Genomic DNA, 17015 nt, shown 5'->3' on the forward strand with positions numbered 1-17015 from the left:
AGCTTTTGAAAAATGCATTTTGAAACTAGGGCCTAATTTGACTATGATATCCCAAGTATAATATGTTGTTCTTTTATTTAAAAATATTGTTAATTCATTGTATCTGCAACAATCATTTAAATGATGATAATTAACTATCAAGTTTTTAGCATTGTGTATTGAATAACTAATTATGTTAATTTTTAGCATTGATATATATTCAAATGTTTATAAAATTTTTGTCCAATAAATCAAATTTTATGTTTTATACTTCTATTATTCAATATATCAATTTTTATATTATTTAAAATTTTTATTGGCTCATAAAGATTTGCCTAGTTGATTAAAATTTGTTTGAACAAAAATGCATCATATATATTTTTTGATCATGTTAATTTTTAATATTAATACACGTTAAACTATTTATTATATGATTTTTTTTAACATATCAAACTTTATATTTTTTATTCTTATCATTTAACATATTAAGTTTGATGTTATATTAAGTTTTTCTCTCACATTTTTAAACATTTTTAATATATTATATTTACATAACAACAATTATAAATAATTATAAATTAATGTCTTTTTTATTATTATATATTTAAAATACATTTTAAAAATATAAGCACTCATTAGTTTAAATAATTTTTAGTTTATCAAACAAACTTTAAAAAAAATCAGCCTGTAATTAATATAATTTTAATTATACTAATTAAATTTATTAAATTAAATTTTGTTAAATAAATTTTTAACAAATTAATATTTTCCAAACTGAAAATAAGACACAAACTCAATAATCATAAAGTTGATGGTTTGAGTTCTACGAACCAAATCGAGCCAAGGGGCCATGACCGATGATGCCGGATGTCATCGGTATCTTTCTTTGTTTTATTGACAAAAATTATATTTGATTATTTTTTAAATTTTTAATTCTAAATTCTAAATTCCAAATTCTAATACTGTCCGCGGCCAGTGGCTCACGCTTTGCAGTTTGCCGAGACTGTAACATTGTCATTAGCAAATTCAGACACCTTCCCGGACCACGTTAAACTCCTTGAGATATCATTCCGTCCACAAGCACCTGTAGATTCACCCACATTACAAACTTCGATCTTCCTTCAGCTCCAATAGCCTGCTTCTTTCAATTAACCAGTTTCGGTGCTGAAAACTCATATAAAGGTACAGAAGATTGATTCCACTGTCATCAAGCTAGCAGCCGTTCAATTTCCTTCTCCTGGCTCACTATTCTCCTAAAATCGTTTTAGGCAAGGTGCAGGAAATTCTTTTCTGGTCCAGTTTTAATCTCTCGGAGGTGCATAACTCACTGCAATGTTGCGGAGGTAAGTATAAGCATTTTTGACGTCTTGTTAACATCTAGCACTCTCGTTGCGGAAACTTTCTGGTTTCTGCGCTGAAGAGAGATCATAAGCATTTTCGTCTGCGGCTCTAACTCAGTTTTAATCCCAATGATTCGCGAACACTCCAGTTGTTTAACTGGCTGCGATTTCATCGTGCCATATGCATAGACTGATTCCACGTGGTTGAATTGCAGATCCATTTTGGAAATATCATCCCGACGAACTCTTGCAATAAACCCTAGACATTTTACAAATCGGGTGCGTTGCTTGTGCTGCAATTATTTAACTCAATATATGAAATATATATTCATGTGGCCTTATGGAGACTGATTCATAGATAAATGTATGACACGCATTCTGTGAAATATACATGTGTAGTGGATCTGGATTTGTTGTCAATCCACGTATTTCAATCTGTCACGAGCTAGTTTTGCTTGTCACTTCAATCATGAAGTCTTCTCCTTCAACTTTTAGTTAACCAGGTCAGGACCTAGGAGTTGGTGCCTCCTGTATATCTGTGAACTATTGCTTCAAAATTGGCAGTTTATCTGCTCAGGGAGAATTATCTAGCACTCGAACAATATTTCCTCTTTGGATTTCTTACTGATCCAAAAGTCTTTTCCTTTTTAAATACTTTGCGTGCTCATAAATGCTTGAGAAATAAATAAAAAGTAATGAATTATCATAAAGGAGGAAAACTTTACATTTACTTGGTTTTAGAAGAAAGGACCAAAATTATCCGTATCATTATCATTTTCTACTTAATTTCTCTCCTCTAAACCAAATGGCCTAATCCCCCTAGCACGCTATGGGTGATTTTAAATTTCTTCCCATATCATCTGGCGTTTGGCATATTTGTGCAATTAGTATACTTGATCCTACAGAATACAAGATATAGATATGGCAATAGGAGAATATGGTTGAGGCGTTTTAAAACCAAATCCTAGGGAGGAAGCCAACACTGTTTTAAAACTATGTCAGCTAGCTGATAAATAAGAAGGAAGAGTTCTGATGTCCTGTTAGAGTAGCCGGGCTAAATGACTGGTTGGATTGCATCAATTTCAAGTCTGGAAAAGTACATAACCTACAAAAGCTAAAGCATGACGGGAAAAAAAGAACATAAATTCATCGTGCCAATAGCACAAGTTCTTAGAATATCTTACCATTTTTCAAGCTAGCAAGAGTTCTTGTTACGATTTCTGTGGAACACCACTCTTGCCTGCATTTGTGGGAACTGTGAAGTGTCCTGCTGTTGCATGTATTGTCAAAGCATTATGCGCCCAGCAAAACATATGATTAAGCAGCATATTTTGTGATTTTATTTCATCTCATACAGGTTTTTAAATTTGAAGTATTGTTACTTAGTGTTAACTTATGACATCATTAGCAGCAATGCAGTAAATATTGTCTGCATATATCTCACGTATGTAACACAATGAACAGTTTATCATTTGACGATCAGAAATAGGATAGGAGAGATGCCAATGTTGAAACACCTTTCTTCTCGCTCTATAAGTATAATTAGGTTATCATCCCATTAGATGCAGTAATTTTCTTGGCCCATACACTTGGTATGAACAAATTCGGTTGCTGATTTTGGTAATATTTATTCCTTAATTTAAACTGGTAAATTATTATGCTTATTTTCTAATTTATTGTCCTCTTTTCCTTGTTGCATAATTCAGGCAATACCTTCACGTCTGTCTTTGCGAAAGAAATTCTCAACTGCATCTAAATTAGGTGGGGCCTCTATTCCTGGCTCCACGGGCAAGCCACCTGAATCTCAAGGCTCTTTGTCAAAGTTTGTCATTGGCAGTTTTGCTGTTGGTGCTGCTTTTTTGGCAGCCTACCAAACTGGTTATTTGGACCAATATCTTAGGAAGGCCCAACGCAGTGTTCCCCAGGATGTGGAGATTAATGCTACCAATGAAGATTCTAAAACCCCCCAACATTCAGTGGAACTGTTAGTATCACCTAGCAGTGAGAAATTGAGCAGTGAAAGTCCTTCTCCAGAGCCTGCAGAGCAGAAGATGGATGCCCAACTTCCTGTTCTTCAAAATTTGACAGAAGATGTTGGTGATAATCAGATTCAAGTGCAAGACAAATCTGATAATGATGGAGAGGGTACCGTCTTTGCCAAAAAAAGTGAGCTTCCTGAATTTCCTCAAAGCAATGCAGCATCTGACAATTTAGGTAGGGAGTCTTTGGTACAACCAAAAGAGATTGATGACATGAGCAGAGAGACTGACACTGCCATGGGACTAGAAGGGGGAACTCAACAAGCAACCACATCTACTTTCACCACTGCTGGTCCAGATGAAAAAGGGGTTGAAAACAATGAATCACTGCAACAGGTGATGGAGGAAAGAAGAGAGGTACTTATGAGTTTTCCGTAGTTTAATTTTCTGGTTAATATTTGAAATTTCCAGTGACCTTTTAGGTATCTATGTTGGATTAGCTTCACTGATAGCATGTAAGCTTATATGATTTAGTTACTCCCTAGCAATTTCAAGTAATGTTTGAGTGTCAAAGGTGGGCCATTGCAGCATTATTTCAAGGATGGAAATGATTGAATCCTTCACTATTTCCCCCTTTCTTTCTGTATTTTGTTGCACTTCTGATTCTACATCCAAACCTTTTATATCTTCTGTAAGTAAGGATTACTTGAAATCCATCATTGTTTGAATCGCATTTTGATTTTTATTACTTTTGCATGAGGTTCTTTTCATTGTTACTTCAATGCAGGACACGGTAGATAATGACCTAGAACAGCCTTCTCCTCTTCTTGAGGAATATCACTTAAGGGATAAGGATGAAAAAAGTGCTGGAACTTTTTTGAGTAGTGAAGGGTTTACTGAGAACAGCCAATTTTATGAAGAAAAAGAGGTTGCTGTCTGGATCTTACTTTTATTTTAATTATTATATTTGTGGTTTAATAATTCTTAGTCTTGGTATGTTGCTGAAAATAACACCATCGTGCATGAAAAGTTGAACCTAACTCATTTCTTTGAAACACTAGGCGCTTAGTTGTGTGATGGAGGGGTTGAAAGATGGATACATTTCTAAGGATGGTAAAGTGGTTCTTGATTTCTTACAAGCAATCCATGCTGCTGAGAAAAGGCAAGCTGACTTGGATGCACGTGTTTTTAATGAAGAGAAGAAAATGTTGAGGGTTTGGCCTATAACTATAGCTTCTATGACCTATATGACTTATTTAACACTGTATTCAACTTTGCTTAGCATTTTCACTTTTTTTTTATATATATATTTTGTATAATTTGATGAGCTTTGTCTTATTTTGTTCTCATCTCTTTGTTCATGGTAGGAGAAGTATGAAAAAAGGTTGAAAGATGCAGCTGCTAGAGAACTTATGCGTGCTGAAGAGGCTGCAATGTTGGATAAGGTTAGGAAATTTTTTATTTTCTCCTTTCATTTTCAACCCAATCTTCACTAGTTGGTTTTTCCTGTCAACACATGAATTGGAATTGCATGAGTGTAAGAAAGACAATGGATGACTGCTAATTCAATCCCTCAAACAGAGATAACCTAGTGTAAACATTTGCTGTTTGCTTTATGTGAAGTTCTGAATTTAACTCAACTATTGTTGCTATTTTTTTTACTAAGCATAATAATTTGGTGAAAAGTGAATCAATACTATTCTGTTCAATTTGACTCAATAAGTTGCACATAGATTATCTGAATGGAATTGATCGTTAAGCCTGTTAGATGTATTTTTTGAAATGTGATCACAGCTTGTCCATTGATATACGTGGTGTTATCTTAGTATGTGCTGCTTTATGTTTGCTTACAAGTTTCAATCTGTTTGTCAATGTGCCTATTTTTTAAAAGAATATAAGCTCATCTGTTTCCTTGTGTTTTTATACTTTTCAGGAGCTAAAACGAGAAAGAGCTAAAGCAGCCCTTGCTATCAAATCACTTCAAGAAAAGATGGAAGAGAAACTTAAGATTGAACTAGAACAAAAGGTGCTCATTTAGTTTTATGTTGGAAATGTTAGTGCTGTTCCCCCTTTCTTTCTCCACCTCTCTATCTACTCATCTTGTCTGCTGTCAGCTTATGAATTTTGTTAAAACAAAGCCACTTTTTGGGAGATTGCAGGAAAGTGAAGCAGAAATGAAGTTGAAAAAAGTTCGGGAATTAGCTGAGGCAGAGTTAAATGCAGCCATAGCAAATGAGAAGTCAGCCCAACTTGAAAAATTGCTTGAAGCATATGTTGATGTGAGGCTTCTGTTGAAATTAAGAATGGCTGGATAAAGCTATATCTAGATTAATCATAGTTTAATGAGTACATTTCCATAATTCTATAAAAAGAGATATGATTTCAAGAAGTGGTGTATGGAAGAATGAGCAAGCAAATGGTTTGTTTTGCCCATTATATGCTGCAGATAAAAAATAAAATAATAAGATAAATTTTTTCTTCTATTAAGATGAATTTTGTTTGCTTTGCCTTTTAAAGCTTGCTAGCCAACTCCCAGTTATGGTTTTATCTTTCTTCTGCAATAGAATGCCATGAGCCAGCTAAATGCTGCTGATTAGATGATTGCATTCCAAGTCATGACAGCATCTTAATGCAAAAAAGCTTCTTTTTTGTTGGGTAAATAATCAACTTTCCATCATTCTCAGGGAACAAATGTTTCATGTTCAAATACGTGCTTGAACATCAAGGAATTGTTTAAGAATGCAGAAGGGAAAGAAATATAGTTCCTATGTCCACTACTTATAGTAGAGTTGATCCCATGCTATTTTCTGTGAATACAAACAACGTAACCACTATTTTGTTTCAGTCATCTCCTGTTTTATTGGGATGTAAACCTGGGGAAATGTTGAGTAAACTGTCAAAGGCAACTTTTAGTTTAGTTGTATTAATCCCAGAGCGCTCTATGACAAAATGGTGAACAGAAGTTACATTCTTGCCTTAATATTATGCCATGCCCCCCCCCCCGGGCGGGAAGATGAATCACTGCACTCTTAAGTTTATTTGTGACATATCTTATTTGTGCTGATTGCGGATTAGCCACCATTGTGTAACAGAAACCATGGTTTTCCTTCATCTGAATGTGCTGTCATTCAAATAAACTGTGATTGTACTGAAATTGCTGGCTTTGTTACATTATGCAAATAGAAGCTTCTAAACATTTATCAAAGAACATTTGTTGGCAATGAAAATGGCAAAACACCGGTTATGCTTCTCAATAGTTACTGTCATCCCTTGGTTGGAGGGGGTTGGTTTGGATTTATATTTGTTCTTGGGTGTCAGTCATACTTATTCATTTTCTTCCAATTATCTATATTGTGTATTGGCCATTAAAATTTTCCTTCCCTCCAATTCTAGATAAATGCCTTAAGCATGGCATTTTATGCTCGATCTGAAGAAGCGCGTCAAAGTCATGCTGCAAACCATTTTTCTATGGTAAATTTTGTTTTTCTAATTTTTTTCTTGCTGTTATTTTCTCTTTGCCATTAATCGAGATCTCTTGTTAAATAGCCTATTGGTAGAATTGATTTCGGACAAGGCACGATAATCATATAATCCATGTAGCCGACCCCCTTTTTTAGTAGGATAAGGCTTTTGTTTTTGTTGTTGCTGTTGTTCTTTTCTCTTTCTTTAATAGAAGAGCCTAAAGATTCAATGCGATTATCTAGTATTTTAATTAAATTTTGCAGTTTTGCCTAGTAGTTTGTTATGACCCCCTACTTGAAATCTGCAGGGAGCCCTTGCCCTGGAAGATGCACTGTCAAAAGGATTGCCCATTCATGAAGAAGTTGCATCTTTGAAGTCACATCTTGAAGGCGTAGATAAAGATTCAGTTTTAGAATTGGTGCTAGCATCCCTTCCTGAAGAGACAAAGAACATTGGCACAGACACGCAACTGCTGTTAAAACAGAAGGCAATTTTCTGTTATTGAACTTAACATTACTTGTTACATTTATTGATTATTGATTCTGTTAATTGTCACCATTTTGCAATCTGATGGACGTCTGTAACTAATGGGACAAGGGTACTAGAGACCTGTGTGAAAGAGGGAATAGAGTGCTTGTAACTAGTTGTCAATGGGATAAGAGGGGGAGGAGAAAGAGAGTAGGTTGTTGATGGGGAATACATGAAAGGGTTGTGGGTCAGGGGAGGGAAGTGAGAATTCAGTTTTGGGAAGGAGATATTCTTTCCTCTTGAATGCCAGAGAGCTTCCTTTCAGCCGTATCTTGTTTTCATGCATCATGTTTTCTTTTTATCTTTCTGTAATCATCTAAGGCTGTTAACTTCCATCCACTCCCTATTTCAAGAGAATTATAACTCCAATTCTACCTAAATAATGCGAGAAATTCAGAGGTTTCTACACAATCCAATCAACCTTGTTTTTCTTTAAGAGGTGAATGTTTAACTTCGTTACAGTGGTAGCTGACGGCAGAAACCTTTAATTGCATCCTAACTGATGGGGCAGTAACTTTTCAAGGATGTCATTTGTTATGCTTTTTTGTTGACGATTATTTGATCTGACCACTGTAGTGATTATAATCATAAAATTTTTGTATCTTCTGTGCACTATAATTTTGTTAGATACAAATGATTTCTGACAAAAAAAAAAAGTTAGATACATATTGATGAAGTTCCCCACTCATTTCTAAACATCATTACAAGCTGGTATGCAATTTCTGAAAGGTTGATGCAATGGTTAGAAATGCTAAACACTGATACACGTATTATCCCCCAGTTTTTTGAGTTCCATTCTCTAGCAATTACTCATAGGTATATTTTCGGTACTCATATTCAGAAGTCCTGAGGATCTGTTTAGGGGTTCTGTACTGGCTGGAAGTTCATCGTATGATTCTGGTTTCCCTATTGATTTCATCATCTTCCATATCAAGGACCAATCCCATACCTTTAAACCTTCGACCTACATGCTTATGTCATATCTTTTGAATCTTCCTTTGTGATTATTATTATTATTATTATTATTATTATTTTTTTTCCCCACAAAACAGCATGCTTGATTACTGAAGCAATTTCTAGAAACTATAGGACAACGTAGCTTATGTTAGACTTGTCTGTAGGTTCAAATCCCTCTCTTTCTGCACTTTTACCTAATCCATTATTGTTATTGGCTGCAATGTTTCAAGAAATGTCTTCTCGGGAGTCTACAATGAATTATCCAATTGGAATTTCATTAATGAATTTTTCTAATTTGTTTCTGTTCTTTGGCAGTTTGATTCTCTAAAAGGTGCAATACGACATTTCAGTTTCTTTCCACCCGGAGGTGGAGGGATGTTGGCACATTCTTTGGCTCATGTAGCATGCTGGTTAAAGGTATGCAGAATATTTTCAAATCAAAGTGGTCATGTAAGGCTGTATTTGTTAGTAGTGAAAATGGAAGAACAGTGTATTTTAAACACTGACTCTTTTTATTGCTACTCTTCGCTTTTCCCTTTTCCCTTTTCACTTCTATCAAGCACATCCTAGATCAGCAGACACCAGATATAAACAGATGTTCGTCTCTGACTTGTATTCACCATTCAGGTTAGGGAAGCTGATCAGTCAGGTGATGGGATTGAATCCATTATAAATAGAGTTGAGTTTTACTTGGCTGAAGGAAAACTTGCTGAAGCAGCTGACGTTCTGGAAGAAAGTGTCAGAGGCACACAAGCTGCAGAAATTGTTGCAGATTGGGTGAGACAAGCAAGAAACAGAGCTATTTCTGAGCAGGCTTTAGCTCTTCTCCAGTCTTATGCCTCTTCCATTAGCCTGACATGAATCTTAAATCGGGAATATCCACAGAACCATATTGATTTAAACCCTGAGCAGGCAGGGATTATCTGATTCTCTCAAGCTGCTAGCTGGAATTGCCTAATTGTTCAACCCCAAGGAACGCAAGCTACCTTCTCTTTCTTATCAGTTGAAGTGGCTGATTATATCTTTTTCCCTTGCATTAATGTAACTCCAATGGCTGGAGTGATGTTAGGATCACAGTAAATTGAAGTGTTCGCTACGGAAAATTCAATAACCACCAAGACCAACAGGACAAAATGATTGAGTGCCAAATGCCTCTCAACGTTAGTGCTTTCGATTTACAGCATATGTCTATTTCATTAGCAGACTTGATTAATTGGTGGATCGAGTTGCGAGTTTTGTTGTTAGGTTTCAGGCTCAAATTTCTGTAAAACGACTCAAGTTTGAACCTCTACCGCACCCTATGAGGAGATCTGGCAAGCTGTTCTCTTTTACATAAATTTCCCCCCATTTTCCTAAATGGTTGCCATTTAGGGACGGTTTTGTCACATGTCCTTAGCGAGCCCAGGAATAGCTTCATTCACGCGAAGTATGGCAGTCCCTTCTAGTCCGTTTGGGTTGAATAAATCTACATTTGATACCTTCATTAAGTCATGTTCGCAAGAACTGCAGGATTTATGGATCACATCTGACTTTATATCATGAGTTTTCTGGTCCGACGTTACTTTCATAATGCTTGAATTTCTTAAAACAACTGACAGCAGCCAATGACGAGTCCTGAGTGATGGTATGTTCTTGAAATATCCCGCTATGTTTTTTTATTTTATTTTAAATGAAATATCCCGCCTACGTTTTTCTAGTTTGGCGAAACACTTTTTGGGAAAAGCATTGTAGTTGTCGGAAAAAAACATGGGATATGCACATGATAGTAGATACGACTATAAATAACCGGTTAGGAACTGTATCGCACTGTTTTTAAATGGAAATTTAATGTGAATATTAATATTAATTAGTCATAACTTACTAACGTGAACGATCTTTTCAACTGTATATCATTATTTTTTTTTAAAAATCGTTTTTCTAAATTATTTTTGGCAGCAATTATTGGGCCGCTTAGTTATTGCTTTTTGCCTTTTTGGACCGAATAGCTTCTTCCATTTTCCTTATCTGGGATAAATCGAGAACAATTTTACAGTAAACACGTAATTTGAAATTTTTTTATAAACAATTTGAAGTGTTTAAATTGTATTTAGAATATTTAAATTTTAACAGGAAATTTATTTATTTATTTTTATTATATTTAAATTTTATAATTAAATGATTGTTTTCATTTTGATTTTTATTTAATTTCAAAAATATATTAAAAATTAATTACGGACAGTTCTGAAATGTTTGATAAAAGTACCATGCCCAAGCGTGTTGTTACGGAGTAGGAAATCATGATTTTTTAAAATGGTTAAATAAATAAATTACTTTATAAATTTTAAGTTTAATAGCACCATATACCTTCAACTATTTATTATGCCAATTATTCTTTCAATTTTTAAAAACATTACAATTTAATCTTTATTATTAATAAAAGTTAATTTTAATCATTAGTTGATCAGAAAATTACAACAAAAAAATCAAAAATTACATAAAATGATCAACAAATTGTTGGTCCTTTTTTATAATTTTTTAGGTTATTGTTTGTAATTTTTGATATTCTTTTCTGTTAATTTTTGATCAACTAATAGTTAAATTTAACTTTTGTTAGTGATAGGAGTGAGATTATACTGTTTTTAAAAGTTGAGGAAATAATTTTTACAATAAAAGATTCTAAGATTTATGATACTGCTAAATTTAAAGTTTAAAAAATAATTTACTTATTTATCCTTTTTTAAATTTTAGTGATACAAAAATCGCAATACTCCCATTAATCATATAGTTGTAAGGCCCATAAGTTAAATCTTTTACCTTAAAGCAAAATATAGCACTTTGAATAAGTTTGTATGAGAAAAATAATATATTTCATTATTTAGATGGACAAAATAATAAATGCAATTCATCCTTATGAAATTTTATATGACAAAAAAACAATCTACTGGGCCTGGTGAAATTATGTGGAAAAAAAAATCATGGAATTTCTTTACCAAAAAAAAATCATGGAATTTCTTATCAATTAGGAGTCCAAGTTGAGGGAAATGTGAAATTATGATGGGTTGAGCGAGATTTCATTGGCTCATGCCCTCACGACTTCACCTAATCCTTCTCTTATGCATGCCAGCTGAAGCCTGCAAGTTGACCGGTTTTATTTTTGTTTTCCCCGTACTGAAGACGTGCTACATTTAATGCTCATAATCAAAACAAATCATTTGGACAACCAGTTTATACCCTAAATCCTTCTCTTTTAAATCCCTTTAGCCAACTTGAACGTGTTGCTCTATTGATCAGCTACCACCTTTACACCTCTGTTAGCTTTCGTGGGCTAGCAGATCCTTCTGACTTTCAAGCTAAGGAGAAAGAAGGGTGTGGTTATGAAGTCATTAATCCTGTGATCTCGATCAACTTCTTTCTCCACAATATATCTGTTGGCCTGTCTTAATTTTCTCATCAAACAGAGCTGTTCATGCATCAAATAAAGAAACAAACTCCAATATTAACGTTAATTATTACTAGGACTTTGAATTTTTACATCCACTAATTATACTTTCCCTCTACATCTAGTTACTGGTTTAAATGAAAAGTTAAATATTAACAAGTATGATTTTTTTTTTTAACCAACAGAGAAAGAACTTTTAACTCAAGTATGATTTAAGCATATTAAATAATATAAATAACATCACTATGACCATGAATTGTTGGGCTCTTTAGAACTCCCCAAAAGGGAGGGGTTTAGGGACGCATTTGGAAGGTTGGTTGGTTTGGTGGGAAGTTCAATAATCAAAATAAAACGGTGGCAACGAGCAATTATTGGAATGGAATGGAATGGGTGATAGGGCTATGGCCCCACTTTAGGGTTGTTCCTTTAGAAAGAGCCAGCCTGCCATCCGAGAAAAATGAAAAAGTAGAAACCACTTTCTTCAATGCTTCCGTGCTTTTTATCACAACGAGTGAGTTGCAAAAATCAAAGCACAAATTCATCTGTGTCCAAACCACAATAGCTTCCTAGAAGCTGCAGCACTTGATGTCTTTATACAAGAAGTCATGATATAATAATAATTTCATCAAACAATGAAACTTGCAGATACGCATGAAAATGAAATATTAGTGCGTAATTGACAGCCCGAGATAAGTGGCACTGCGGTTCTGTAGGTAAACACAGCCCCCAAATAGTACAATGGTACTTCATTCATATTTACCTCTAAATGAAAAAGATGCCCAGCTTTGTTTTCAAATGTCCCCACCAACCATCCTCCTTTAGGTATCAAGAAGCACTCAATTTCAAAACCCTTGAATATCGATTGAATCAAAAGCCATTGGACTGTTCAGAATCCTTTATTTTCAGGACAGTATGAAAACAAATTATAAAATCATGACACATATGGACTGTTCCCATTTAAAACAGCAAGCGACAATCATTCATTTAAACAAGTGAATAAATGTGGTGTGTGTGTGTGTTTTTAATGGTATCAAGTCAGAGCACATAATTTAATTGAAAGGAAGGCATATATAATTCAATCAAACAAATAAAACAAATGAAGTGCTCGTCGTTGATCTTTGGCGTTGTGGGGAGCAAAGAAGCTTCCAAAACCTTAGCTGCTAAGAGTTGTCAATTAGAGAGCTCAACAAATTCAAATATTTTAAATTTAATGCATGCAACAGCTCAGCTCCTAAACAGCTGTGCCCGCCAAACGGGCCAAACGCGTCGGTGTCATAATAGATTATATCTCACTTCATTTCTCTGTCTGTGAATCTCTTGTCAAGTGACCTTATAAGAAGGAGTGGTGCAAAAAAATCTTAAACGAGTACGCGTATTAGCTGTTCAGACTTCTGAAGTCTTTGAAGCGGGTTCATAATTAATTATTACAAGGTAAGGAAGGAATCCATTTTTCGGCAAGAAAGTCACTTGCAACTTGTTCCTCTGTTTTCAATGTTTAAATTCACCTCAAAACATTCCCACGAACTCCATCTGTGATCTGCCCCCCCTTTCTTCCATCACCCTCTTGGACTCTATCTCAAACGCTCCTTTCTTGTTTCGTTTGTTTGTATCATACTCATAAGTCATAAGCTAGTACTCGAGTCTTGAGCTATTGGATCGTTACGTCTCTTTTAGATAAAAATGGGAGTTGGAGGCACTCTGGACTACCTGTCTGATCTAATGGGCAGTGACCACCACCACAAGAAGAAGAAGAAGCAGTTACAGACAGTGGAACTTAAAGTGAGGATGGACTGTGATGGCTGTGAGCTTAAGGTCAAGAAAGCTCTCTCATCCTTAAGTGGTGAGTTACATTATACTTTCTCTGTTTCGCACCTCCATGTTTTTCCCCCGTTTTTCCAGCTTTCGACCCATATTCAAACTTTAAATAACATAAATGTTGATTGTAGGAGTAAAATCGGTGGACATAAACAGGAAACAGCAGAAAGTGACAGTAACTGGGAATGTAGAAGCAAACAAGGTGCTAAAGGCGGCCAAATCAACAGGGAAAAAGGCTGAGATTTGGCCCTACGTGCCTTACAACTTAGTGGCTCATCCATACGCTGCTCCAGCTTATGACAAGAAGGCTCCTCCTGGCTATGTCAGGAGAGTAGAGGGCGCTCCTTCCACAGCAATCGTGACAAGTTACGAAGACCCTTATGTTACCATGTTCAGCGATGAAAACCCGAATGCCTGCTCTATCATGTAGATGATCGATGAGAGAAAAATATGTATGTTATCCGAATAGCTCTGTAAATTTTTCAAACTTCAACTGGGTTCTTTTATTTTCTTCTCTGCTTCCTGTCCAATTTTCAAGCTTTCCTTTTCCTGGATATCCTCTACATTAAAAGGAGTAGTGGTCATTGTTTTCCTAATTTTCTCTTCAAGCCATTCAAAGCAGAGATAGACTCGAGCATTTACCTCTTTAAATACGGTCAAATTAACATGATGAACGCGTTACCTTACCAACATTATCAATTAACCTACCAAGTAGAACAAGAGTACAAGACTCAGAATCACTAATTTTCATTGTCCTAAATTCTAAGCATCCAGAACCACAGTCATTTCAGGGGAAAAAAATACAAGTGGAGGTGATAACACTGAAAATTACAAACACACTAAAGGTACAAAAGTTGCGTCCATGTTATGTTCGATACACCATACCGGACATTTCCATATCACTGCTCTCAAAATGGGTATCAATATCAATCGTGTCCAGCTGCCCGTCCAGGAAGAATAGTAACTTGAAGTTGTTGGAATCAGCAAGGAGATTCTTCCAAACAGGTTGATCCACGCTCTCTTGTCAAAATGTCCATTTAATTAATTGCTCTTATCTTTTAGAACCATGCCTATTTTAGGTATTCCTGAAGGAAAACATATCAGCAAGTGTCATGCATAGCATTGACGAATCTTTTGAAACTAAACTGCGAAGATTGCAAGAGGAAACAAAGTGATTGGGAGAAAAATGAATATGTTCTTATCCATCATGTATCAGAGTATACATGCACAGAGTACAAAAGTACAGATATGCTAGCCGTTAAAACTAAACTGACTAACTACATAACTAAGAAACTAATTTAACTAATCATATAGTACAGGTAACATCCTTCTCTTTTACAAAGAAGATGATTTGAATTATAATTAATATATACATATGGCGGTCTAATTCCTATAACATATTGAAGACACTACTTGCCATTATCTGCAATAAAATCAGTAGTTAACAAACCAAATCTCATTCAGCGTGGAATTTGTAAGATTTACCGATCACTAGGCCATAGAACACTTCGCCCATGTTCATTTGCTTTAGAAAATATGAATTGTAGGTTCCAGTCATAGCAAAAAAATGCTTGCTTACCATCTTAACTATCTAAGAATTTGGAGAATGTTTTCATGAGATCAGGAACTCACTTGATCCGAGTGTAGTGTGCTTCAGGTGCAACAATGTTTCCAACATCTTCTATCCCTTTACTTTGCATTACCAGAGTAAATACCAACAAAATTAATATCATACAGCAGAGTGGCATTGCCCGGTATATTGCAGTCACCTATACAACCAGTGTTAATCGTGTCAGTATGAAATGAGTGAGTTTCAAAATAATGACTTGAGGCATTATTTTGTGGTGGGGACGGTGATGATGATGATATGCAGTATGTGAGGTGAGCGTTTTCTTGGACCTTGATCATTGAACCAAAAAAAGAAAAATCAGGTCACTCAATAAATGAAATCAAAAGCATTCCCTCAAACGGGTAGCCCTGATTTTTATTAAATGAAATTTATGGTCTAATCTAATCGGTATCTTACTTAGATGAAGAAATGTCAAAACAGTATGAGAAAAAGCTAGAGGGACTGTGTCACTAAGTAGTCTCATTTAAATGCGTTGCAAGTCGGGCATAGCTAGAATTTCTCACTGAATGACCTAATTGGATACTACAGTCCAGCAATTCCAGGTGGTAAGTGATTATAAACAACCTGAAAAACATCCCGCAGGTTCTGGGCCGTATGCTAAATGCGGTGGAATCCTTAGTTTGCGTTTTCCGCCTGCAAAAAAATGATATAGTAACAATCTTTGAAGGCACTGAAATGCAACATATGGCACGACAATTTTTATTTCATACCTATCCGCATTGGAGGTACTCCTTCACCCCCCAAAATTCCCTGATCTAATCCCTTGATAACCTGGACATAAATACATCGGAAGGGATCAGCTGTGAAAATATATGCAACAAAAAATGGAAAGTACTTTCCCCATCCCCCTTCAAAAGTTTAAGTAAATAGTTCATATTTTTTAAGCTAACACTTCTGGAACTCTGGATGAGGCCAAGTGATGGCAATAGCATAAATGATAGCAGAGGCAAACCAAAAATGCAGAACATCTTACCTTACCAACACCTATGCGCATGGTGAGAGGTCTAGCACGTTTGTAGCTGCTATCAAACACAGTCTCATCAGCGAATCTTGCAGTGTAGTGAACCTGTAGATCATAGGTACCAATTGGCCAATTGAGATTTCTAGTGCCTACTAATACAGCTGATTAAGTACTTACTTAATACTTGCATGCTTTGAGACATTCTTGCTCCGAGTAATGCCACACAAAAATCACGAGGAACTAATTATACATCTTGTATAACTAGGCTCTAGCTAGGAACAACGAGCTTTCAAAATTTTACCGAAGTTCATATCCCTCACGTTTCACATATGCTTATAACGGTTATTCTTCAGGTACCTTGAAAGACGCTTATGCCGAACAGAACAATGAAAATGAGAGGAGAGAATCATGCAACTGGGAGCAAAAATGAACATTCAAAGTGGGGTCTCACATTAATAAGCTCGCCGAGAGGGGCTTCGTCCCCAGGTCCTTCTACGACATCGCAGTAACCAAGACCCGACTTGGCATACTTAAGCTCACATAAAGGTTCCCCAACAGTGGCGTAATATTCGATTCTAGTTGCATCGGCATCCAAGGGCGTCAGGGCCAGGACTGAAGCTGCCACAATTCCGATACCAAAGTCCAGAAAAGTTTTCCGAGCTGCACAATTGGAGGATGAAGAAAGCTTAGGCTTGGAGCTGCTGGGTTTTGAATGACAAGAGAGAGAACATGAGAGAGTGAATTTGGGAGTAGTAAAGATTTGAAGGGCATTGGGATTTGTAGTGGCAATAGGGAGAGCAGACACTGCCATTGATTTCTTCTCCGAAATAAAGCAATCTCAACTTTGAAGGAAGCCAACTTTTTTGTATGGCGCAGGCTGGCCATTTCGGCAAAAGACTCATGACAATGGATATAATCTGGGACCCGCGCAGAGCACAAGTCTTCC

General features: G+C 35.7%; 3 protein-coding genes across 4 annotated transcripts; 2 read left to right on the forward strand and 1 right to left on the reverse strand.

Moving 5' to 3' along the window:
• Positions 1 to 954: 954 nt before the first annotated feature.
• LOC129320525 (MICOS complex subunit MIC60, mitochondrial) lies at positions 955 to 9798 on the forward strand. Of its 2 annotated transcripts, XM_054966023.1 has the most exons (13): positions 955 to 1161; positions 1248 to 1322; positions 1535 to 1598; positions 3026 to 3715; positions 4086 to 4226; positions 4360 to 4512; positions 4666 to 4743; positions 5232 to 5324; positions 5458 to 5577; positions 6692 to 6769; positions 7068 to 7247; positions 8561 to 8662; positions 8873 to 9798. In XM_054966023.1, exons 2-13 carry the CDS (start codon positions 1312 to 1314, stop codon positions 9104 to 9106), a joined length of 1944 nt encoding a protein of 647 aa, XP_054821998.1. In that variant the 5' UTR covers positions 955 to 1161; positions 1248 to 1311; the 3' UTR covers positions 9107 to 9798. The 2 variants fall into 2 exon arrangements, with proteins under 2 accessions (XP_054821998.1, XP_054821997.1); XM_054966022.1 differs by having other exon boundaries at positions 955 to 1322.
• A 3146-nt stretch (positions 9799 to 12944) lies between these two features.
• On the forward strand, positions 12945 to 14074 carry LOC129321089 (heavy metal-associated isoprenylated plant protein 23-like). The gene is made up of 3 exons (XM_054966824.1): positions 12945 to 13094; positions 13338 to 13503; positions 13610 to 14074. Exons 2-3 carry the CDS (start codon positions 13344 to 13346, stop codon positions 13906 to 13908), a joined length of 459 nt encoding a protein of 152 aa, XP_054822799.1. The 5' UTR covers positions 12945 to 13094; positions 13338 to 13343; the 3' UTR covers positions 13909 to 14074.
• Positions 14075 to 14205: 131 nt separating this feature from the next.
• On the reverse strand, positions 14206 to 16961 carry LOC129321088 (photosynthetic NDH subunit of lumenal location 4, chloroplastic). Its single transcript, XM_054966823.1, has 6 exons — positions 16521 to 16961; positions 16082 to 16174; positions 15819 to 15879; positions 15673 to 15741; positions 15111 to 15247; positions 14206 to 14563 (listed from the first exon to the last, which is right to left on the reverse strand). The coding sequence occupies exons 1-5, from the start codon at positions 16878 to 16880 to the stop codon at positions 15168 to 15170; spliced, it is 663 nt and encodes a 220-aa protein (XP_054822798.1). The 5' UTR covers positions 16881 to 16961; the 3' UTR covers positions 14206 to 14563; positions 15111 to 15167.
• Between the last annotated feature and the right edge of the window lie 54 nt (positions 16962 to 17015).

The sequence above is a fragment of the Prosopis cineraria genome, unplaced genomic scaffold (assembly GCF_029017545.1).
Source record: "Prosopis cineraria cultivar Desert tree isolate PC_DT_omini unplaced genomic scaffold, ASM2901754v1 PC9, whole genome shotgun sequence".
NCBI classification, from domain to species: domain Eukaryota; kingdom Viridiplantae; phylum Streptophyta; class Magnoliopsida; order Fabales; family Fabaceae; genus Prosopis; species Prosopis cineraria.